The sequence below is a fragment of the Palaemon carinicauda genome, chromosome 8 (assembly GCF_036898095.1).
Source record: "Palaemon carinicauda isolate YSFRI2023 chromosome 8, ASM3689809v2, whole genome shotgun sequence".
Classification (NCBI taxonomy): domain Eukaryota; kingdom Metazoa; phylum Arthropoda; class Malacostraca; order Decapoda; family Palaemonidae; genus Palaemon; species Palaemon carinicauda.
Window position 1 is genome coordinate 139,405,933 of NC_090732.1, and position 24,202 is coordinate 139,430,134.

A 24,202-nucleotide genomic window follows, 5' to 3' on the forward strand; every position below is an offset into this window, starting at 1 on the left:
AGGGAGGAAGCTCCTATAACCACAGTGGCTGGTTTAAAATCTAAACGCCAAACTTTTAGGATATGTGAGGTTTTGACTCCTCTTACCTTCAACTTGAGATAAGGATCTCAGAGGTTAAGCTACAGTATTATTATTATTATTATTATCATTATTATTATTACTATTATTAATATTATTATCATTATTACTTGCTAAGCTACAACCCTAGTTGGACAAGCAGGATACTATAAATCCAGGGGCTTCAACGGGGGAAAATAGCTCAATGAGGAAAGGAAACAAAGAAATATAAAATATTTTAAGAAAAGCAACATTAAAATAAATATCATCCATAGAAACTATAAAAACTTTAATAAAACAAGAGGAAGAGAAATAAGATAGAATAGTGTGCCTGAGTGTACCCTCAAGCAAGAGAACTCTAACTCGACCTAGGTAGTATGTTGGCCAGGGCACCAGCCGCCCGTTGAGATACTACCGCTAGAGTTATGGGGTCCTTTGACTGGCCAGACAGTACTACATATGACCCTTCTCTCTGGTTACGGTTCTTTGCCTTTGCCTACACAGACACCGAATAGTCTGGCCTATTCTTTACAGATTCTCAACTGTCATCATACACCTGACAACACTGCGATTGCCAAATAATTCTTCTTCACTCAAGGGGTTAACTACTGCACTCTAATTCAGTGGCTACTTTCCTCTTGGTAAGGGTAGAAGAGGCTCTTCAGCTATGGTAAACAGCTCTTCTAGGAGAAGGACACTCCAAAATCAAACCATTGTTCTCTAGTCTTGGGTAGTGCCATACTCTCTGTACCATGGTCTTCCACTGTCTTGGGTTAGAGTTCTCTTGCTTGAGGGTACACTCGGGCACACTGTTTTATCTAGTTTCTCTTCCTCTTGTTTTGTTAATAAAGTTTTTATAGTTTATATGGGAAATATTTATTTTGATGTTACTATTCTTAAAATATTTTATTTTTCCTTATTTCCTTTCCTCACTGGGCTATTTTCCCTGTTGGGGCCTCTGGGCTTATAGCATCCTGCTTTTCCAACTAGGGTTGTAGCTTACCAAGTAATAATAATAATAATACTAATAATAATAAAAGGTCATGGAAGATCCTCTTATACCTATAAGCTTATCTTGTCACCGTAGGGCTGATAAAAATAATGGATTCTTCATAGAAACCGTCCTCTCTCTCATAAAGGAGGGGAGGGGGAGCGATACTTCTACCCCATTATAGAAGTGATCAGTGTGACAGCTTACCTGCATCAACGTCCGATCTAGCAAATAACGGGACGACTGCTTCACCCCCAAGAGAGGGGAAGGGAAGGAGGAAAAAATGCCACCCCAAGAAATGGAAAGGGAAGAAGGTAAAATGCCAGATTATCGTCTTGACCAGTATCTTAGACGAGAAGCTTCTTGTCCTGTAAGGAGCTGGGAATGACACAACCTGTTAAACATCTACCACAATTCACATTGTCAATTTGTCTAAAGACCTGTGAGTATTTTAACACCAATAAATTATCTACAAAAGGATATCTCTGGTAATTTCCACAGAGGGGTTGATCATATCCTAAATGGAAGTACCTTACTTCTATTTATATCAAGACTGTTTAATAATGGTTTCACCTGAAAATCATAAGGTTGAGGAGATTTTGGGTGCAACTCAAAGTATGTTGAGTGCCTTACAAGGCTTACAGTCTGAAAGGCTAAAGAATTAGGGAGTCTTTATAACCTAAACCAATGCCAAACAATGGAACACTTTCAGTAAAGGTCTAAAGGTAACTCTCAAGCTTCTACTAGGAGGCTTGGGATAGGCGAAGTTATAAAGGCTCCAGTGGACAATATGACACCAGTATGGTGTATGGAATCTAAAATCTTTAGTATACCTTGGTGGCTAAGTATATTTTACACCCATAACTAATTTTCTTACAATTAAGGACTTGTATAACTTTTATTGTATTGTACCACTATATAAGGGTAAGGGAGATGTGCATGAGTGTTGTAATTCAAGAGGTATTAGTTTCTTGAGTGTAGTTGGAAAAGTGTATGGTAGAGTATTGATTAATAGGATTAAGGATAAAACAGAGAATGCAATCTTAGAAGTACAGGGTAGTTTTAGAATAGGTAGGGGTTGTATGAATCAGATTTTTACAGTAAGGCAGATATGCGAGAAATATTTAGCAAAAGGTAAGGAGGTGTATGTTGCGTTTATGGATCTGGAGTAAGCGTATGATAGAGTTGATAGGGAAGCAATGTGGAATGTGATGAGGTTATATGAAGTTGGTGGAAGGTTGTTGCAAGCAGTGAAAAGTTTCTACAAAGGTAGTAAAGCATGTGTTAGGATAGGAAATGAAGTAAGTGATTGGTTTCCGGTGAGAGTGGGGCTGAGACAGGGATGTATGATGTCGCCGTGGTTGTTTAACTTGTATGTTGATGGAGTGGTGAGAGAGGTGAATGCTCGAGTGCTTGGTCGAGGATTAAAACTGGTAGACGAGAGTGATCATGAATGGGAGGTAAATCAGTTGTTGTTTGCGGATGATACTGTACTGGTTGCAGACACAGAAGAGAAGCTTGGCCGATTAGTGACAGACTTTAGAAGAGTGTGTGAGAGAAGGAAGTTGAGAGTTGATGTGGGTAAGAGTAAGGTTATGAGATGTACGAGAAGGGAAGGTAGTGCAAGGTTGAATGTCATGTTGAATGGAGAGTTACTTGAGGAGGTGGATCAGTTTAGGTACTTGGGGTCTGTTGTTGCAGCAAATGGTGGGACGGAAGCAGATGTACATCAGAGAGTGAATGAAGGTTGCAGTGTTGGGGGCAGTTAAGGAAGTAGTAAAAAATAGAGGGTTGGGCATGGATGTAAAGAGTGTTCTATATGAGAAAGTGATTGTACCAACTGTGATGTATGGATCGGAGTTGTGGGGAATGAAAGTGATGAAGAGACAGAAATTGAATGTGTTTGAGATGAAGTGTCTAAGGAGTATGGCTGGTGTATCTCGAGTAGATAGGGTTAGGAACGAATTGGTGAGGGTGAAAACGGGTGTACAGTAAGAAATGAGTTAGCAGCTAGAGTGGATATGAATGTGTTGAGGTGGTTTGGCCATGTTGAGAGGATGGAAAATGGCTGTCTGCTAAAGAAGGTGATGAATGCAAGAGTTGATGGGAGAAGTACGAGAGGAAGGCCAAGGTTTGGGTGGATGGATAGAGTGAAGGAAGCTCTGGGTGATAGGAGGACAGATGTGAGAGAGGCAAGAGAGCGTGCTAGAAATAGGAATGAATGGCGAGCGATTGTGACGCAGTTCCGGTAGGCCCTGCTGCTGCCTCCGATGCCTTAGATGACCGCGGAGGTAGCAGCAGTAGGGGATTCAGAATTATGAAGCTTCATCTGTGGTGGATAATGTGGGAGGGTGGGCTGTGACACCCTAGCAGTACCAGCTGAACTCGGTTGAGTACCTTGTTAGGCTGGGAGGAACGTAGAGAGTAGAGGGCCCCTTTTTGTTTTTGTTTCTTTGTTGATGTCGGCTACCCCCCAAAATTGGGGGAAGTGCCTTGGTATATGTATGTATGTATGTAAAACGAAAACCTTCTGTATGTTTCTTGTACGCTCCATCATCGTTCATAACGAAGAAACGAACACATACAAAAATAAGATTTAAGGTAATAACTAATGATATTAAGAGCTTTTAATAAATATTGTTATTACAAATGTCTTAATTACCATATCCATATAAATTCCTACATACGTAGTAAAACAGGAAAACAATTTTTGTTTACGTTTAATCAACAATAGCAAACTGCCGTTAAAGACAGTATGATAATTTACGATAATGCTAAACTGTTATGAAAGGTAATTGTCCATTCCATATCCAAAAAAAAATAAAAAAAAAACTGAAAGAGAGAGAGAGAGAGAGAGAGAGAGAGAGAGAGAGAGAGAGAGAGAGAGAGAGAGAGAGAGAGAGAGAGAGAGAGAGAGAGAGAGATTCTAGGACGGTTTTTAAAGTCATCGAAAAATTGGATTACCGTTATAACGTTCGACGTGGCAGAGATGGTGTAAGATTGGAGACAGTAAGGAAAATTTGATTCATGACTGATTTTTAATATAACTGAAACTGTGAATCAACAAAGATTTCATTTGTTAAGAGAGAGAGAGAGAGAGAGAGAGAGAGAGAGAGAGAGAGAGAGAGAGAGAGAGAGAGAGAGAGAGAGAGAGAGAGATAATGATAGTCTTAAATGTATTAAACGAAAAATGATAGGTTATAACAAATTGGTGCTTATGTAATGTTCAACTGTATACATGTTTTCAGAAAAAACTCTGGATCGCAGGAACCGAGAGATTCAGTGTGACGAGAACCTAGGGGTTCAGAATCTATTTCATGAATTCCTTTCTCACGAACCTAAGGGATGTTGTGACGAGAACCCGCAGGAACTCTGTCGCTAAATCCTGATGGAATCTTCAGGAATCGTGTTACGCGAACTCACCAGGGTTAGACAAGAACCCAAAGGAACTATGTCATAGTTACCTGTAGGGAGACGGAAACCCCTAGGCAGCAGGAATCCCTCAGGGTTTTGGAACCCTCTTACCTGTGGGAGGCTTCCCGGCAGGCAAGAGCGACACAGGCCTACCCTTTGGGATAGGGCCTGGGCGTTATCGCGTGGGCGACTGCTGTCTCTAAGGCGATTGAAAACATTAAGTGGGCTGCACGAGCCAGAGAGTTCAACACAGCACTGATCAGGCGCGTAGAGTTGGTGTCGTGCACAGAGTTGGTCACGCACGTGAACACTATGCGCCTCAAGTTTGAATATGTTAAGAAATTCTATAAACAATACTTTGTTACTGTATTCGTACAAGCACATCTGATCTGATCACAGCCAAAAGTAAAAATAAAAAGAAGTCAGAATATTAGATTTTTAAATACACCCGATATTTAAAACAAAAGTGCATGTTTTCTTATAGAACAGTTAACTATTTAAATAGTAGTAATTTTCTAGAATAAAACGATGTTTCCTAAGAAATAGTGATTTGCTGACAAAGTCAGATGCCGTATTCTGAACTACGAAAACCGATTTTGGTTTCTTCATCTATACGTAAGTATTGTATAACACCACACACACACACACACAGAGAGAGAGAGAGAGAGAGAGAGAGAGAGAGAGAGAGAGAAAATGTCTATAAACAAACTGTATGGAAAATGTGATACCCTGTAACATATTGGCACTGATGTGATATTCATTCTGAAAAGATTATGAATGTTGAATAAAACTATAACCCTCCATGTTATTCGTACAGCATGTGCGCAAAATCTCAATACGGTAAAGTGACTAAAGAAATATGAAGGCTTAATAATGAATAAAAAATCTAATACTGAATGAAACTTTTAAAATGAACTACAGTGAACCCTCGTTTATCGCGGTAGATAGGTTCCAGACGCGGGCGCGATAGGTGAAAATCCGCGAAGTAGTGACACCATATTTACCTATTTATTTAACATGTATATTCGGACTTTTAAAACCTTCCCTTGTACGTAGTACTGTTAACAAACCACCCTTTAATGTACAGAACACTTAATGCATGTACTACAGCACCCTAAACTAAAACAGGCAAAAATATTAAAGGCGATTTTATATCATGCGTTTCCTAAACACCTAAAAAGCACGATAAAAAATGGCAACCAATGTTTTGTTTACGTTCATCTCTGATCATAATGAAGAAACAAACTCATTTAGTGTACACATATATGTATAGGTTAGTTTTTGCATCGATTATATTGATTATACAGTACTGTATGTTGATTTTTTTATTACCAATGTTTTAGTTTACGTATTTTTCTTAGGACTTCCAAATGAAATGTTTTTCTTTATGACGCCGCCTGAAACGACGGCGTCATAAAGTACTGTATGCTCAGTAAACAACCACGCTCAGAACAAACAAGGCATTTAACGCGCATGATGATAGTGATAAATAATGATACAGTACATACAGTATTTACAGTAAAAGCATTTACAAAATATGTTACCTTACAAATATAATTTATACAGTATTGTACGTAGCAAAGCAGGAAAACAATTTACGAGAGAGAGAGAGAGAGAGAGAGAGAGAGAGAGAGAGAGAGAGAGAGAGAGAGAGAGAGAGAGAGAGAGAGAGAGAGAGATTGTTTTACGTACGTAAATGTAAATTTTAAACAAAAAAATATGATAGGTTACAACATGTAGACTTTTAAAACCTTCCCTTTAACTTAATGCATACAGTACTAAACTATAAAACAGGCACAAATATTAGAATGTGAGAATATTAAAGTAAAAAATAAAGATTGTTACTGTACTCACCACAAAAGAAGTTCAAGAAAAACTTGAATGATGATGGCGATGAATTTGCTGCACAGTAGAAATGATGATGATGAAGCTGATGATGTGTTCTACTGTGCAGCCAGGTAGTATTTTACGTCTTTTCAGACGGAGGTGTCTTTTCCTGGGACACCTCTTCAACTTCTTCCTGGGAAACTTCTTCAATTTCTTCCGAAGGCGTACTAGCAGGAGGAACTGGCTCTTTTTTGCGAGGCTGGAAGAACATTGTGATCGGAAGTTGTTGCCGCTGCTTCTTTTTTCGATCCAAGAGAATTTTGTAGGGAGTCATGTCTTCATCGATCTTGTTGCAGAATTGCATCGAGCGAACCATATCCTCGTCCCACTCTTGCAACATTTCTTTCAACTCCTTCGCATGGTTGCAGGCCTTGGCAAGCCGTTCTAATGTTAAGCCTGTTTCTTCGACATTTTCTTGGGTCTCTTCCTGGGTATCACTCTCTTCTTCACTTGCCGATTTCGTCAGGTCTTCGAGGTCTGCGTCAGTTAGGGGCTGGGAATGGCAGTCCAACAACTCCTCGACGTCTTCAGTCGTCATGTCGCCAAACCCGTCACCTCCAATTATGGCAGCCAACTGCACAGATTTGCGTATTGCAGAGTGTTGGATTTCCGACGGAGTAAATCCCTTGTCGTCGTAAACAATATCGGGCCACAACTTCTTCCAGCTCGCATTCACGGTTGCAGGTTTCATCTCTTGAAGTGCCTTCTGAATATTCTGCAGGCACGTGGCTATGGTGTACTGCCGCCAGTACGCCTTCAAGTTAAAATCTTCATCCTCGTCATCTTGGGCAGCATCCACACACGCAACGAGGTCCGCCAAAGTGTTCTTTGTGTAGAGGGCCTTGAACGCCCTGATAACCCCCTGGTCCATCGGTTGAATTAATGACGTGGTGTTGGGTGGCAGGAACTCAACCTGAATGCCCTCATGCGACAGGTCAGTTGCGTGTCCACCAGCGTTATCCATAAGGAGAAGGATCTTGAATGGCAAGCCCTTCTCTAAGAGATATTTGCTGACTTGCGGGATAAAACACTGATGGAACCAGTTGGAGGTCAGCATCTTCGTAATCCATGCTTTTTGATTATGCATCCAGTACACGGGAAGGAGATTCTTATTTTTATTTTTCAAAGCGCGAGGATTTTTCGACTAATAAATAAGCCCCGGCTTTAGCAAAAATCCAGCAGCATTGCCACACATCACGAGGGTAACGCGATCCTTGAATGCTTTAAAGCCAGAGGCTTTGGCTTCCTCTTTGAACAGGAAAGTTTGCGACGGCATTCTCTTCCAAAACAAGCCGGTCTCATCCATATTAAAGACTTGTTCCGGCTTGTATCCACCTTAGGCGATAATATTCTTGAACGTCTGGTTCACGTAAGTTTCAGCAGCGGCAGTGTCAGCAGAAGCAGACTCCCCATGCAGGGAAACGCTTTTCAGGGCGAAGCGTTTCTGAAACTTCGCGAACCATCCTTTGCTGGCGGAAAAACGTTTCTGAGGCTGGGAATCAGTGGATGTCCCTGGTTGAGGATCATCTGCATCATCATCATCTTCAGCATGGTTGCCGTCGTCGTCTTTAGGTTCCTTTGCAGCAAAATTCTCATATAAACTCAAAGCCTTTGTTTGGATGGTGTTCGTATCCAACGCTATGTTCTTCTTCCGGCAGTCGGCAATCCACACAGCTAAAGCACCTTCCATGCGTACGATCGTTTTATTACGCGTTGTAACGACTCGCTTCGCTGATCTGCTAAAGGTGATTGCAGCCGTCTTTCTAATGTTCGCCTCGTCCTTCTTGATATAGCGAACAGTAGATTCGTTGATGCCAAAATGGCGGCCAGCGGACGCGTAACTTCTACCATCTTTTAACATGTCGAGAAGCGTAACCTTCTCAGCTATCGTCATCATCCTTCGGTGGCGTTTAGGCTCACTACCAGCCTTAAGAGAAGCAGAACGCTTGGGAGCCATTACAGTAGGATTTACAGTAACAAAAAGTTCAACTTAAAAAAGTCGCACACAGCACAGATTCACACACTTAAGAACGTCTACTCAGCGATACGCGGTAACAGAGAGTGGACGATCCAGCCCCGCGAGAACTTAGATGCTGCGGGTAGGAGATGCGGGCAAAACACCAATCACAGGCTAGATAACAAAACTTGAGTTCTGATTCGTCATCTATCCGCGCTTGAACCAATCACAACCCGTCTTACAGTACTATGATGCGTAGGTTACCTACTCATAGAAGATGCCCCGCGCATACCGAACGTACGTAGATTAAGTAAATACCGTAATAATAATAAATAATGATAATAATACTGTACAGTAATAATAATAATGATAATAATAATAACAATAATAATTTTATTAACAACAACAATAATAATAATAACAATAATAATAATACAGCTTTACGTACGCTATTTTACGCCTCTCTCTCTCTCTCTCTCTCTCTCTCTCTCTCTCTCTCTCTCTCTCTCTCTCTCTCTCTCTCTCTCTCTCGTACGCTTATTCGAAATGTGATTTTTGCAACAAAGAATATTATTGGATGCAGTACTACGTACGTATACATACAAAAGATTCATGGAAAAGAAGCACATCCATTACATTTGTAGTACAGTAGTAGCCAACAGCAGCCTTACAGTACACCATTCTAATATGGTATGACTGCATCTGATTTGCATTTCATGTTCGATTTAATTTTACTACGTACTGTATACAGTACTGAATTATCGTATGATCACATTCTCTTTTCGTGTTTTATTTCTTTCTGTGCTGAATTATATATCATATGTAATGCAATGAACAATCAGTAAGAACAGATATTACTAATTACAATATTAATTAAATTACAGGTAACAAAATATCGTATTTGGTTGTCTTCAGATTTCGCAGTATTTTCGAATTTTCCGGAAAATCCGCGATATGTATATATATATGGGTTATGGGAAAACCCCGCGAAGTGGTGAATCCGCGATTGTCGAACCGCGAAGTAGCGAGGGTTCACTGTACAGTACTCTTAACCAGTAAGGGCCCGCATACACACACACTCGCACGGAGAAATTAGGGGCTATACTGTATATTTTTTTCTTTTCTAAAGGTATCTGCACACGCACGCACGCACAGAGAAAGAGTGACAATGTATTCGCATGACAACTAATAATAATATCTATAAAGGAACTGTGTGAAAACTGTGATATCCTGTAACATATTGGTGCTCATGTAATATTCATCATGAGGATATTTCGAATAAATTGAGAAATTATATAAAAAATACACCAATCGTATGGGTGCAATCTTTCGATACAGTAGCGGTGCCTTCAGATCAGCAGATCTTAACCAAAGGTAAAAAAACTATTAAGTAATTCTTGTTATTTAAAATTCTTCTGAAACTGAAAAATAGAATGCAAAAATACTTGAATAGAGCATATGATATCCTACTAAACAAGAAAATGAAATAAAAAAAGAAAATATTGATAAAATTTGACTTAGATGATTGCCGAATCACAATAAATCTACAGAAACTTCACTTTTAGAGTTCGACAGCGTCTCACGGTCCCCATCTTTGTCGTAAGTCGACGACTAGTACTGTGGTGATGTCGCTCATCAATACCACAGAGTGGTCTGCCAGCAACTGTTGACACTGATGAAGAGCCAGGTAGGCTTCTCTCATCTCTAGAGGACTTGTGCTGGTACCTTCCTGACTCAGACCAAAGGCCATGGATCGTATGGTGAAGTAGGTGAGGCCGGCCCCCCCTCTTGATGCATCTGTGAAGAGTATAAAATCCAGAGGGGGAACGAGAAGATTTTGGCCTCACCAAAGATTTTCGTCTACCATCCACCAACCAACTCAAATCCGTCACCTGATCCTGAGTTATGAAAACTCGGGTGTCCGGTGGATGCGAGTTTTGGTTCCACACGGACTTCAGCTGCTACTGCAGGGATCTTATCCTGAGGCAGCTGTTTGGAACAAGACAGATAAGAGAGGTTAGGAGGCCTAACACTTTCAACCAATGAGTGGCTGGAAGAACTTCATTTCTGAGGAAGGGTGCAGCCACTTCCTTCAGTCTGTGTACTGTTTCTCCTAATGGGAAGACTTTCCCTCAGATGAAGTCTATGATCACTCCCAGGTATATCAGTCTCTGTGGGGGTTGCAGTGACTTCTCGTGATTTATCAGGACCCCCAGATCCTGACAAAACTCAAGAGGCATGTCTCTGTGACGAAAAAGGGTCGTCTGCGAGGGTCAGCCAGTCGTCCAGATATCTGAGAAGATGGATGCCATTCCTGTGAGCCCAAGATGACACTAGGGCGAACACACTGGTAAATATCTGAGAAGCTGTCACAAGACTAAAGCATAGAACCTTGAACTGGCATGCCTTTCCCTCGTAAATGAATCTTAAGATACCTCCTTGAAGACGGATGTATTGGGATCTGGAAGTATGCGTTCTTCATATCCTATGTGCACATGAAGTCCCTAGGACGTACCGCTTGGATGACAATGTCTGCTGTTTCCATTCTGAACCGAGTCTGTGGAACAAACTTGTTCAGGGGGGAGAGATCGATGACTGGTCTCCAGCCTCCAGTCGCCTTATTTTCCAAAAAAACTCATCTGTATAAGCCTGCACACCCATCTACCACCTCTTGGAGAGCTTCCTCCTGCAGCATGGTCTGAACATTGACCCTGAAGGCCAGCTCCTTTGTGGATCCCTCGCATAGAAGTCTAGATGAACGGGATCCCGAGTCAGAGGAGGGAGAGAGTGAATGATATCTAGGGCGATCACACATAGACCATCCAGGGATCTGCCACGCGGAGCTGCCAACTCTGCCAGTGGCACTGTAGGCATCCTCCCAGAGGTGGTGGGTGATGAGGAATGCCATTCCTACTAGGAGGGACCACCTCGCCCACCTCCCTTCTTTCCTCTGAAGGATTCGGACCCTTTCTGTCCCTTGGACTCAAAGGTCTGCTTACACACCTTGGGAGGTCCCGAGGACCCAGAAGTTGACTGGTGAGTAGAGGAAGTTGCTTGCTGAAGCCGGGAAGACTGAGAAGGTCTAGCATAGGACTGTGATGTCATGGCCCAATGGAGAGAATCATTGTTAGATTTCATCCATCGCTCAGCAGCCCTCTCTATCTCTCCGGAACGAAGAGAGAAGAACCCTTGAGGGTGGAGTTCCTCAAACGAGACTTCCACTTTCGGCAACTGCTTGTGAAACCGACCTGTGACGGTATCCCTTCCCTTGAGGATAGCGTTCGCCCACAGGTTGACAACGTGATGCGACAGAAACTCAGAGTCCAGGTGCCTTACAAAAGGAAAGACTCCGTCTTCCTGGTCGACTCTCTCAAAAGATCGTGGGAGCGAACCATGAAGCCCAAGGATGCCAACCAATGATCCAGCCACGAAGCAGCCCTCACGCCTCTCTCTACGTTTAGGAGCTCAACTGCCGATAGTGAGGCCTTCAGAGGAGAGGGTTTGAATGGGAACGCCCTTTGTTAGGGACTCTACTGAAGGGTCAAGGGTCATGGTGGAATGTGGTTACCCTTCAATCTCATAATACTTCCTTTGTAGCACAAAAGGAAGTGGAAGGGACCAAGAAGAGGAACCTGCCCTCAAGGAACTAGAAGTTCCAGCTATCTGAGCGATAGCTTTCCTTTTGGCGGCTGTCAGACCTTTGGACCAGGGCAAAGCTGCACTGGACCTGGAAGGCTTCTGGGTCTCAAATATTTCCACGAGTACCATATCCTTCCCTTTCTGGATAGTGAAACCAGTAGTGGATAGCCTGTTGATGGCCTACATATAGGCAAGGACCTGCCAAAAGTTATGTTCCAACTCACATCTCTCCTGTTTGGAATGATAGTTCAGACTTCCCGCCTTAGAAAGATTCTCATCCTAAGAGTCTAAGGGGTCTTCCACCTCCAGGTTCACATCCGGATCCTGGGGTAGGTCAGAGTCGTCAACTGAAACCATGGATGGGCCCGCCACTGGGGACCACATCTGTGCCTCAGCCTCTCCAGCTTCCCGTACTGTGCCGTTCTTTTGTTTTGTCTTCGTGTCCTCCGGTTCCTCAGCGGTCTTAGGAGAGAGAACCTATGAGGTCTTCAAGGACTTACACGAAGCCTTGGCAGCAGGAGCTTGAGGTTCCTCCTTTGGAGGTACAGAAACTGGACACTGATCTGGAGGCACTACCTCAATGTCTCGAGGGTTGAAGGGAAGGATCGCTATGTCCCTGGACAAGCTTATGTCCCTAGTCATCATAGGATCGATGATGTTGGCGTGAGGTGGAATTATGCCTCTCATCCGTCTTTTCTGCTTCTTGCTCACGACTTCCTTTGCTTTCACTGGCGCGAAAGGTAAGTTGGCCATTTAAGATTCAGATGGGGCATGGCCTTCAGCATGCGATTGGGGTGGAAGTGATCTGTGCGCTTTGTCTGTGTCGACCTCCTTCTAGGATCTTGACTCCCAACTAACAAGCTCGATGAGGGTTCCAGAGGGATTCTAGGGGTTGCCCTGACTAGCAGTCGGGGGATTGTGGCGGTGGAGGCGACACCTTGAGAGCCTTCTGGATAGTGGACATGAAAGTCGACGCCCACGGAGGAAGCTCTGAAACCCTAGGTACACCTTGGAGGTCCCTAGAAATGTCCTTTGTGTGTAACTCAAGAAGGATTGCTAGTCGACAGAGGAGACAACCTTTGAGGCAGAGAAGCACATTCCTTTTGACGCTGAGGAAGATCCGGGTTAATAGGCACATTTGCGAACCTATTAGGAGACTCTTTGAATCCTTCTGGGAAGGGTATCGGTCTCCCGCTCGAGGTGGAAGACGTAAAAGGGCGAGACAAAGGTGTTGGATCCGCACATGCTCGCGATTCCGACACATCTACTTACGAATTGCTCGCAAAATTTGCAGATTTGCTTATGAAATAGTGAGTCCCAGGCAAAATCACGAACTTCATGCAACAACGGACGCGATTTCCAAGCAGAAGCGCTCGCAACAGGAGCACTGGGAGCCACAGAGGAAGAGGAAGGTCTAGCACCTACCTGATGCCCCTAAGGAGTACCTACATCCAACGATTGATTGATTTAAAGTTTTCAGGCATCCTGACATTACGTCCAACGAAGTCGGCAGAGGAGGACGTCCTAAGTAGGGACTACTCTAGATGGAGAACACGTCACAGCAGGATGCTTTCCAAGCGTTGCATAGGCGAGCGCTTTGCTAAAACTCCCCATGCTGTAAAAGGCACTGAGAGTTTAGCTGGACACTTATTTGAGAAGTGGTCGTTCTTATCATCAGGTTCAGTCCGAGGTCGCTTGGAAGGTCTGGTTGAGGGGCTACATGCTAATGGACTGCGAGTACGCCTACCTCTACCTCTAGACAAGAAATATCTACACCTTGATCGCGAACGTGCGATTCGTGTTCGTGGAAGCAAGCGTCTAGCTCTCGAGAACGGCGTGAACGCAGCGAATGCCTATATCGCGAATGTGAGCGTCGGCCTCGCGAATGAGAACTTAGTTCTCGTGAACGATACCCGAGAGTGCGAACACCGCCCTCATGAATGTGAGCGTTGTCCTCGCAAGCGCAAGTACCGTCCTCGTAATCTAGATCGTGATGATCTAGAACCCGAGCATATGGACCAAGGTCTAGACTTTGTTCACGAATCGTGAGACTTGTCCTCGTGAAGAACGCCTCCGAGGAGAGCGTTTAGACCTACTGTCTCATGAGTGCAAAGCTCTAGAGCGCGAGCGTCTTCTAGGTGAAGAACGCTCGGATAACGATGACCTACCATCGTTACGATCTTTCGATTGTCACGAAGGGAGATCAGGGAAAGAAGGTCCAGAACAGTGAGGCGATGCCGATGCTCGTGCCTTAGCCCTGCTGGTGGAAGGCACACTGATACCCGAAAGATCGTCACCTGCAACCTGAGGGTTCCCGTTGGAAGAAACCGAGGGTTGAGGGTTAAGGGACGACAAGGTCCTAGGATGGAGAGAGAGGGTTCGTTGGAGAGGCGAACAATCACCCCCTCCTCGCGTGGAAGGACCAGGGGAAGGCGGCAAATGGATTTCGCACAGATCCAGAGAATGAGATGTTGACGGCTCCAGAGAAGGATCCATCCTGGCACCACGCTGAAGAAGGCACAGCAGCTCCTCCTTCGAAGGTCTCCCAAAATCTCTAAGGATGACCACACCTGCAGCAGCTCTGGAGGAGAAGCTGCTCCTCTAGGGGAACCAACAATCACCCCCCTTACCACTGGGTTGCCAAGGAGTTAAGCGATCTGCGCTCCTACTCGAACGTCCCTTGTGAGAGTGGGCACGAGATGGAGCTTTTGAGAGAGATTTGGAAGTGCGAGAAGAAGGGGAACGCGCACCGCTTGCCCCCTGAGAGAACGATCACACTTAATCGTCTTCTTCCTACGCCGCCTTAACTTCTCCCACTGGGAGGCAAACCACTACCTACATTCTAAGCAGGGCGAACCCTGCTCGCATCGATGCCCTCGGCAAGTAGGACACAGAGTGTGGGTCGGCCTCTAACCTAGACATAAAGGCAGGGTTGCCACCTAGCAATTAAAGTCTAATGACTACATCCAGCTGCCAAGAAAGAATATCCACATAAATAACAGAAGGTTTGTTAGTATGAGAACAAGCAATTTTTCCTATTCAATGAGACCTCGATTATGTTGGTTTTACTTCACAACGAATGTGTATATTAGGTCTTCATTATGTCGAACTTGTTATTGTAAACTTTAAATCCTGATGGAATTCATAAAATATTTGCTCTTGGATGTCGTTATGGAAAAACAAAACGAAAATGTAGTTCATGACTAAGTAGAGTATGGGAATCTAAAAAAACTAGTTTGTGGTTGTGGATTTTGTACTATAGTAAGGTTTTGTTCATGATAGTTTGCAGTCAGATGTTAGATAACGAAATACTACCACCAGACAATTAAGCCCTTTGACTGGCCAGACAGTACAGTACTATTTTGGATCCCTCTTTCTGGTTATGGCGAATTTTTCCTTTGCCTACACATACATTGAATAGTCTGGCCTATTCTACCCACATTCTGCTCTGTCCTCTTACACCTAACAACACTGAGATTACTAAACAATTCTTCTTCTCTCGAAGGGTTAACTACTGCACTGTAATTGTTTAGTGGCTACTTTTCTCTTGGAAAGGGTAGAAGAGACTCTTTAGCTATGGTAAGCAGCTCTTCTAGGAGGACACACCAACATCAAACCATTGTCCTCTAGTCTTGGGTAGTGCCATAGCCTCTGTACCATGGTCTTCCATTGTCTTGGGTTAAAGTTCTTTTGCTTGAGAGTACACCCAAGCACCCTACTATTTGGTATTATTTTACTATAGTTCCAACTCTTTCTATAATAATTATAGTATTATAGATGCATTTTGCATAAGAAATTGTTAAACTTTGTCTCTGAACACTTTTTGGGGAAATTCACCATATGCGAGATATGAATGGTTATAGAATTCCTATCCTCGAAAAATTTCGAAGTGTTTTGTTTACTTTATCACAGACACAGTTTGCAGTTTGTGCTGTGATGCGAATTTGTTTTTGTTTGGAACTGCATTGTGGTTCTGATGCGAATTTTTCCCTCTTAAAATTGCATTGTGGGTAGTTACATCGTATGTCTAGGAGTCACGTGACCTGGTGAAAATCTGACAGCTGTCAGCCATATTTGCTTGTCATTTGGTTGAAGTCTCTCATAGAATTAAGCTATGTCTCTGTGTTTGTCTTGCAATTTTGATTATTTTCGATTAATTCATGATTTTTATGAAAATGAAACACGGTGCATTGAATTTTTAAGAGAACATGGAGTGCTACCTGCAGCAGTACAGTGTTTAAATTGTGGAAAACCCTGTCAATTCAGAAACGATAAAAACGTTTGCCGCTGTACGGGTTATGTTTTAGGCAAAAGACACAAAAAGAGAAAATATTGTAATTTTACTGTAAGTGATCGGAAAGGCACATTTTTAGATAAAGTTAAATTGCCAATATGGAAGTTGATGATTTTTCTTTGCCAATTTTTGAGTGAATTTTGGAAACATCGCCCAATTATTAAGTATTTAAATATTTCATCAAAGACCAGTGTTGATTGGAGAAGTTTTTGTAGTGAGGTGAGTCAGTTTTGGTACAATAATCAGGAGCCCATTGGTGGTGTTGATGTTGAAGTGGAAATTGATGAAACACTAATTACTCATAGTAAATACCATAAAGGTCGCCCTCTTACCCAGTGTTGGTTGTTTGGTGGTATAGAGAGAACATCAAAAAAAATCTTTGTTGAGGCATTAATTGATCCTGGTGCTGACAATCGGAAAAGTGAAACTTTAATTCCTTCAATTAATCGCTACATTAAACCAGGCTCTATTATTTACAGTGATTCATGGCGAGGTTATAATAAAATCAGTGAGAGTGGATACACTTATTTTCAAGTAAACCACTCAGAAAATTTTGTTGATCCCAACAATCCTAATATTCACACTCAAAATATTGAACGCTTGTGGCGTGATATTAAGGAGTGGATTAAAAGGCCTGGTATTAAAAAAGACTATTTGAAACAATACCTTGCTAGGTATTTATTTATTAAGCATTACCAGGATTCAGTTTTGCACCAATTTTTACTTGAAGCTGCTAAACTGTATCCACCTTTAAGTGACACTCACCCACCATCACCACCTAGGGAATCCTTTTCTGATGACGACGACGACGACACTGTAGATGAGCCACAACCTTCTTGTTCTGGATATAAACCATCAAAACGTTTGTGTCCATCCAATTAAGGTAAATTTTTAATTGTATTTCAATTAATATTGTAACATAATATACTTCCCCAGTTAGGTTAGGTTAGGTTGGTTTGATCTGGTTAGGTCATTTAAACACTATCCGGGGAGGTACAGGGGCGCAGAGCACCCCGGTCAGGGCTCCGTGTCCTAGGTTAGGTTAGGTGTCCTAGGTTAGGTTAGGTTGGTTTGATCTGGTTAGGTCATTTAAATACTATCCGGGGGGGGGGGTATGCGGTCAGGGCTCCGTGTCCTAGGTTAGGTTAGGTTGGTTTGATCTGGTTAGGTCATTTAAATACTATCCTGGGGGGGTATGCGGTAAGGGCTCCGCGTCCTAGGTTAGGTTAGGTTGGTTTGTTCTGGTTAGGTCATTTACACACTATTGGGGGGGGGGGGGGGTACGGGGCAGCGGAGCCCCCCAGTCAGGGCTCCTCATCCTAGGTTAAGTTAGGTTGGTTTGATCTGGTTAGGTCATTTAAACACTATCGGGGGGCTCTGGCCCCCATCAGGGCTCCGCGTCCCAAGTTAGGTTAGGTTGGTTTGATCTGGTTAGGTTAGCTGTCCTAGGTTAGGTTAGGTTTGTTTGATCTGTAGGTGCTCCTAATTCATTAATTCATATGCTGTTTTGTATCCATGGTGATTTACCCCACCAAAAAAACCCCGTGTTCCCAAAGGGTCCCCAACCTTGTTGGATGTAGTAGGGGGGTATAAGCTACTAACTGAAAAACAACTTATTTCCCCGAACTATTACTATCGTAACCATTCACAACACATTAAAACACACACGAAAATATATAATTACTCTACAAAAATGGAGTTGGAACTACTGTAAAAATTTACCCACTATTCTATCTTATTTCTCTTCCTCTTATTTTGTTAAAGTTCTTATAGTTTTTAAATGAAATATTTATTTTAGTGTTGTTACTGTTCTTGAGATATTTTATTTTAATTAATTGCTTCTCTTATTTCCATGTTTCCTTTCCTCACTGGGCTATTTTCCCTGTTGGAGCCCTTGGGCTTATAGCATCTTGTTTTTCCAACTAGAGATGTAGCTTAGCAAGTAATAATAACAATAATAATAATAATAATAACAATAATAATATGTGATAATTTTTCAGTGTTACTTTTCTCTTGGCAAGGATAGAAGACTTTAGCAATGGGAAGCAACTCCTCATGGAGAAGGACACTCCAAAATCAAACCATTGTTCTCTAGTCTTGGGTTGTGCCATAGCCCCTGTACCATGGTCTTCCACTGTCTTAGGGTAGAGTTCTCTTGTTTGAGGGTACACTCAGGCACATTATTCTACCTTGTTTCTCTTCCTTTTGTTATTTTGAAGTGTGTATAGTTTATATATGAAAGATTTATTTTAATGTTGGTATTCCTCTTCAACTTTTTTGTAATCTATTTCATTTCTTCACTGAGCTATTTTCCTTGTTGGAGTCCTTGGGCTTATAGCATCCTGCTTTTCCAACCAGGGTTGTAGCTTAGCAAGTAATAATAATCCTATAGAGCAAAAGGGGTTTGTATTTAGTGTTGGAACAATTCTTGTTTTGACTCGAGTTGGTTGACAATTTTTCGCGGTTAAGAAATTTGGTGTCAAATTTAGCATTTCTGAGTTGTATGGAATCTGCAAATAAGAAACAAGTTTAACAAGGGTTGACTGTATGCACTATGACCGCATCCCTGGGGAGACCGTTTGTTCTGTGCAGGGTCCTCTTGGGATAAATCCTCCTCTAGAGGCTATTTCCTCAATCAATTATGAATGGGTAATTTCTCATTCCCATAGGAACATTCCCTAGTAGGATAATGCAAGTGCTCATAATTTCACATTCTTACAAAGAAGTCTTCCTGACTCATTGAATTACAGTACTGTATCTACCAGTTGATCATGATTATGAGATAGACTAAGTAACCCAACATTAACCAATATATCCACTTCAATTGGGAAATGTGTGCGAGAAAGTGTGTCCATTCACCTAGGAGGATGGATTGCCTGTAATGCATGCCAACACTCCTCCTAGTTTATTTCACATGAATTGATTGCACAAACATATGTTCCTAAGGCTGAGCAGCATATGATCCAGGGAGTGTGTTACTTTGTAGAGGATTGCATGCACAGGTGAGCGCATCATATAAGGAGGACATGTCATATGAAGAGTGCATATATGAAGGGTGCTTATCCCATGGAGTGTTTTCCGTGCTGGAGAGCACATATCTCAATAATGAGCATCAGTGCTGTATTCCTCCATTTCCAGAGTTGACATACTTTAACTAGCAAGCACCGGTTTGCGCATGCTAACAATTAAGAGTACAGTACCTTATCTGGATGTGAGACTATAAGCCTGCATGACCAAGAGAGCACAATTGGCACAAATTAAAAGGGGAGCGAGAACATCTTAAGAGGGTGCTGATCTCTTTGAGTGAAGGGAATCAGAAACTCTAGGTGCAAACTCTCCTAACATTAAGCATGCGTATTCTGGTGATCGGAGATTGCGTGATGAATGTGCGCTGATAGCCAAGTGATCACCTTCATTATCCATATTTTCTTGGGCTATTCGCAATCTCCTAAGTGATGGTGCACTGTCCGGCAAGAGTATGAATCAGCAGATGCTATGTTAGTAGAATAGTCTCAAAGGTGATTGTAATGATTGAGCACGTAGCGCAACTACTTGAGAGCGCGATGATGATCGTTAACCTTTGAGTGCGATCGTTGAATATCTTCCAAGTTTCCTGGCAACCACAATTCGTGCAAATGGAAGCACCAGCTACTGAGCACCTTCCTTGTGCATGGTGAAGGGCACGATTGCTACTCGTGTTCTGGAGAACGCAAGGAACACGAATGTAAAGCTGAGCATGATGACCATGCTTGAAAGGGTGCTTATGATGACCACACTCGTAGAGATGAGAGCCATGAAATTGACCTTTTAGCTTATAGGTGAGCAGGATAAGCTCTTCCTTGAGGATGAGCAAGTGTGTTTCCAATGTTTGGCAACCTTTTGAAGTCTCATATTGTACTTTATTATAAATTCATCCGCCATTTTATCTTTAGTCTATGGATTATGTGAGCTGCATTATTCGTATTTGTTTTAATATTGTTTTAATCATCATTACTACGTTCATTTTCAAATTTAATGAGACCTTATTATTCTTTTCAATTATTCAAGTCTGGGGATTTTTTAGTTTTCCCTTCAACCCATACTAAATTCAAAAGATTTTAAAGTAGTCACATATCATGGTTCCACAATACTGTAAAATAGCTTACAGTAACCAATGAAATAATAAAATTCAGAAAAATTGATGGGATAATTCATATTTTTGAACTATGAAATAATTGCCTAATCCTTAAAATTTTCCACATTAAATAAAGAATATTTAAAAATTTCTTATTAGAGTGTTAGGCCTACAAAAAATTGTAATCAATGTGCACAATACATGTGAGTGCGGTCATGCATGTAACCAATAAATGTGAAAATGTCATACAGTATATATATCCCTATATGTCAATACAAATGACATCGTACAAACAAGATGATAACTTTAGTGAGTGCTGTATAGATGTGCATGCAACCCATAAGAGCAGTGCTGTATCAAACATTGACATAACCCTAGGCTTTAAGCTTCTTTGGGGACCTTGACACCTCCCAATGGTCTCCCATGCAAATATCATGCTCTCTTTTTGCGAAATTTATTACAATAATATTACAAATCAAGTAAATAATTCAGTTTCAACATTTTATACTAAAAGAAAAACAAGTCGCATAGGTCCCTGCATTTGGTGGGCTCCTGCTCTTGCTGGGGTCATAGGCCTAGTTAGCCTTATTATCATTATTACTGGCTAAGCTACAACCCTAGTTGGAAAAGCAGGAGGCTATAAAGCCAATGGCTCCAACTGAGAAAAATAGCCCATTGAGGAAAGGAAAGAAGGAAATAAATAAACTACAATAAAAGTAACGAACAATTAAAATAAAATATTTTAAGAACAGTAAGAACACTAAATTTGATCTTTCATGTATAAGCTATAAAAATTTCAAATAATAAAAAAAAGTATGAAAGAAACGAAGGGCAAAAAGATCAAATGGCATGATTAAGTGTACCCTCAAGCAAGAAAACTCTAACCCGAGATAGTAGAGACCATGATACAGAGGCTATGGCACTACCCAAGACTATTTTAAGGTTTGGTTTTGGAGTGTCCTTCCTCTAAGAGCTGCTAACCAAAGCTAGAGTCTCTTCTACCCTTATGAAGAGGAAAGCGAACAATTACAGTATTTGACCCCTTGGTAATCTCAGTGCTGTCTGGTGTATGAGGACAGAGGAGAGTGTGTAAAGAATAGGACAAATTATTTGGTGTATGTGCAGGGAAAGGAAAAATGAGCCATAACCATAACCGGTCAAAGGACCCAATAACTCTCCAGCAGTAGTATCTCAACAGGTGGCTGGAGCCCGGGCTAACCTACTACCAATCCTTAGGGATAATGCAGCACTGTATGAGTACACTTCTTGTTTACACCTGTATTCTATAGCCACCGTCCATTAGTAAACACTGGAACTTTATGTTCTTCCCTAACCCAACCTAGGATGACAGTCTTAACAGGAGCCCTAGTAGTACATAAAAAAATACTTCCATAGTTACTTCTACTTAACTATTGCCCCAGAAGATGTCATTGGTGCGAACGTAGTTTTGCATGCAAAAGCATCTGGAGCAAGAAAAGCGGATATTTATAGGCCCTTCCCTATGCCACGGTAGATTGCTTTCGTTGCTGGGTTTAGTGAGGAGTGGAATGTAGATTTGAAGACATAGACTAACAGGTATGCCTATTTTCCCCATAAAAAGAAATTTTGCATAAATATGTTGAAAGAAATCTTGCATAAATATGTTGATCAACACACCTCGAAAACTCAAAAAAAATAATAATAATAATCTTATCCCACCAATCATGCATTAATTTTACTTTGGGTCCAAATACGCTGTATGATAGGCCTACTATAAATACCTAAGAACGTATACAACAAACAGGTCCTGTAATGTAGGGATTCCATGTGTGATAGGATCAAACGGTAGTTTAGGATGCATTACACTGTAAAGCGTTGTGTGACAATGTAGGCTAAGGAGGGTGGGGCCGGGGGGGACAGGTAAGGTTAACAATCTAAAACCAAGTTTGCTGGGAGTACCTTGGGCTAGGTTATAACCTCTTGGTATCATTAGAACTAAAGAGCGGTAATGAACAGTTAATCCAGTCAATCTTACCCTTAACCATTCCTTGTAATTTTTTAGCACCTCATTGGACATTGTGCAGTCAGCTGGGAGAATGGGACATTCTGCAACAAAAAGACAAAAGTTACTATCTACAAATAACCAATATACATTGCCCTACAATACACACCAATAATACCTAAAAAAAATACACAACTACTAAATGTAACAACTTACCAATATGCACAGAATACTCAGAACTCGTTCCCAGAATTTAAAAGTAAAATCCAAAACTATAAAACGAGACGTCCAAGCTGTCCAGCTTGCATGACTCTCAGACTGGGATAATTGCACGAATGCAGTATGCACTGGATACAATGAAAGTAGTCCCTTTTACCTCGGCATAAGGATAATTGTACTTCTGAATTACCCCAATTTCACTGTTCTCCGCGAACAGCGTCTCATTTACTTTAGTTTATTGTATAATCTTATTCATGTTCAATTAAAAACAATCGAACGATTAAATCCGCTAGCTATTTACTTGATACAACCTATTTAGCAACTCGAGTAACTAAAGTCAGATCTTTCAATGAATCGTAGCTCGTAGGATAGCGTTCCGTATATGCAATAAGTTGTCACCCACTGATCTAATAGTTAAATGTGTTCTAATATACTTAAATAAAATAACTTGAAACACCACACTTACTGAATTATTAGATTTTTTTTCCCAGCTTTGTAAACCATGCACGGAAATACTTCCCAACGACTATTTTTTCCTGATCTTTGAGGCTAATTTATATGTATGTATGTATGTATGTATGTATGTATGTATGTATGTATGTATGTATGCATATATATATATATATATATATATATATATATATATATATATATATATATATATATATATATATATATATATATATATGTGTGTGTGTGTGTGTGTGTGTGTGTGTGTGTGTGTGTGTGTGTGTATTTCTTTACTTGGACAACTTTTCTATAGTAAACATATGTTTATATAATTTTTCATCATCTCGGTAAGTTGGTATTGGTAACCATCATTCGTATTGAATTAGGAAAACGGTTGTGATTAAAGCATAGACCCCTTTTGGCCATTAAATATTTCAGAAGGGGTCTTTGGTATTATTATTATTACTAGCCAAGCTACAACCCTTGTTGGAAAAGCAAGATGCTATAAACCCAAGGGCTACAATAGGGAAAAATAGCCCAGTGAGGAAAGGAAATAAATAAATCATGAGAACAAATTAACAATAAATCATTATAAAACAGTATGTGATTTAAAGATATAATGCAGTACTAGCGTAAATTATTTTCTTGACTTGATTTTCTTAGAAGTTAAAGTACATCCCAAATTGAGTATATATTTACTCATAAAGTGTAATAAAACTTTCTGATGTTATTGCTCGCAAAAAAAAACCATCATGACTGCCTGTTACGGTAGCAGCAATGATGCAATCTCGGTCCCTGTAGCCTGTTGTTTTGTCTTCATGTTACGGTTACAGTACTTCGAGTGCTTCCTGTCATTTTAGTTTGACATTTGAGTGTTGGCCTCTTGGTAAAACCTAAATAACAGTAACCTACTTTGAGTTTGATTTTGACTTTCTCACTCCAAATACTGTATTTTCGAAATCGAAGGTGCTAAATATCGTTTATACTTTAATTTCATCATCTTAGAATTTCTGCTGCATTATCGGTAAGTTTGATCATATCGTTACAATGAATTAATTTTACCTTGCCATACTTTGAAATGCATTGAAGTTGTAGACGATTTTAAATGAGTCTATGGTATAGTTAGTTTGGGGTATATGTATGATAGCGGCTACTTGCATGTATTATCCTGCGTAACTTAGAATGCGGCAGTGAAAGGG

At 41.2% G+C, this 24,202-nt stretch overlaps 1 protein-coding gene across 2 annotated transcripts in view; it reads right to left on the reverse strand.

Moving 5' to 3' along the window:
• LOC137645015 (centrosomal protein of 128 kDa-like) overlaps positions 1–22,706 on the reverse strand; it is a 157,700-nt gene extending 134,994 nt beyond the window's left edge. Inside the window, exons 1-2 of one of the 2 annotated variants that reach the window (XM_068377879.1) lie at positions 22,551–22,706; positions 22,368–22,438 (exon numbers count right to left, since the gene is read on the reverse strand). In XM_068377879.1, the coding sequence (XP_068233980.1) occupies positions 22,368–22,409 (42 nt within the window). In that variant the 5' untranslated portion in view covers positions 22,410–22,438; positions 22,551–22,706. Of the gene's footprint in view, positions 1–21,763; positions 21,896–22,367; positions 22,439–22,550 lie in introns of those variants that run through there. The other variant, XM_068377880.1, reaches the window with a different exon arrangement.
• Positions 22,707–24,202: the final 1,496 nt, after the last annotated feature.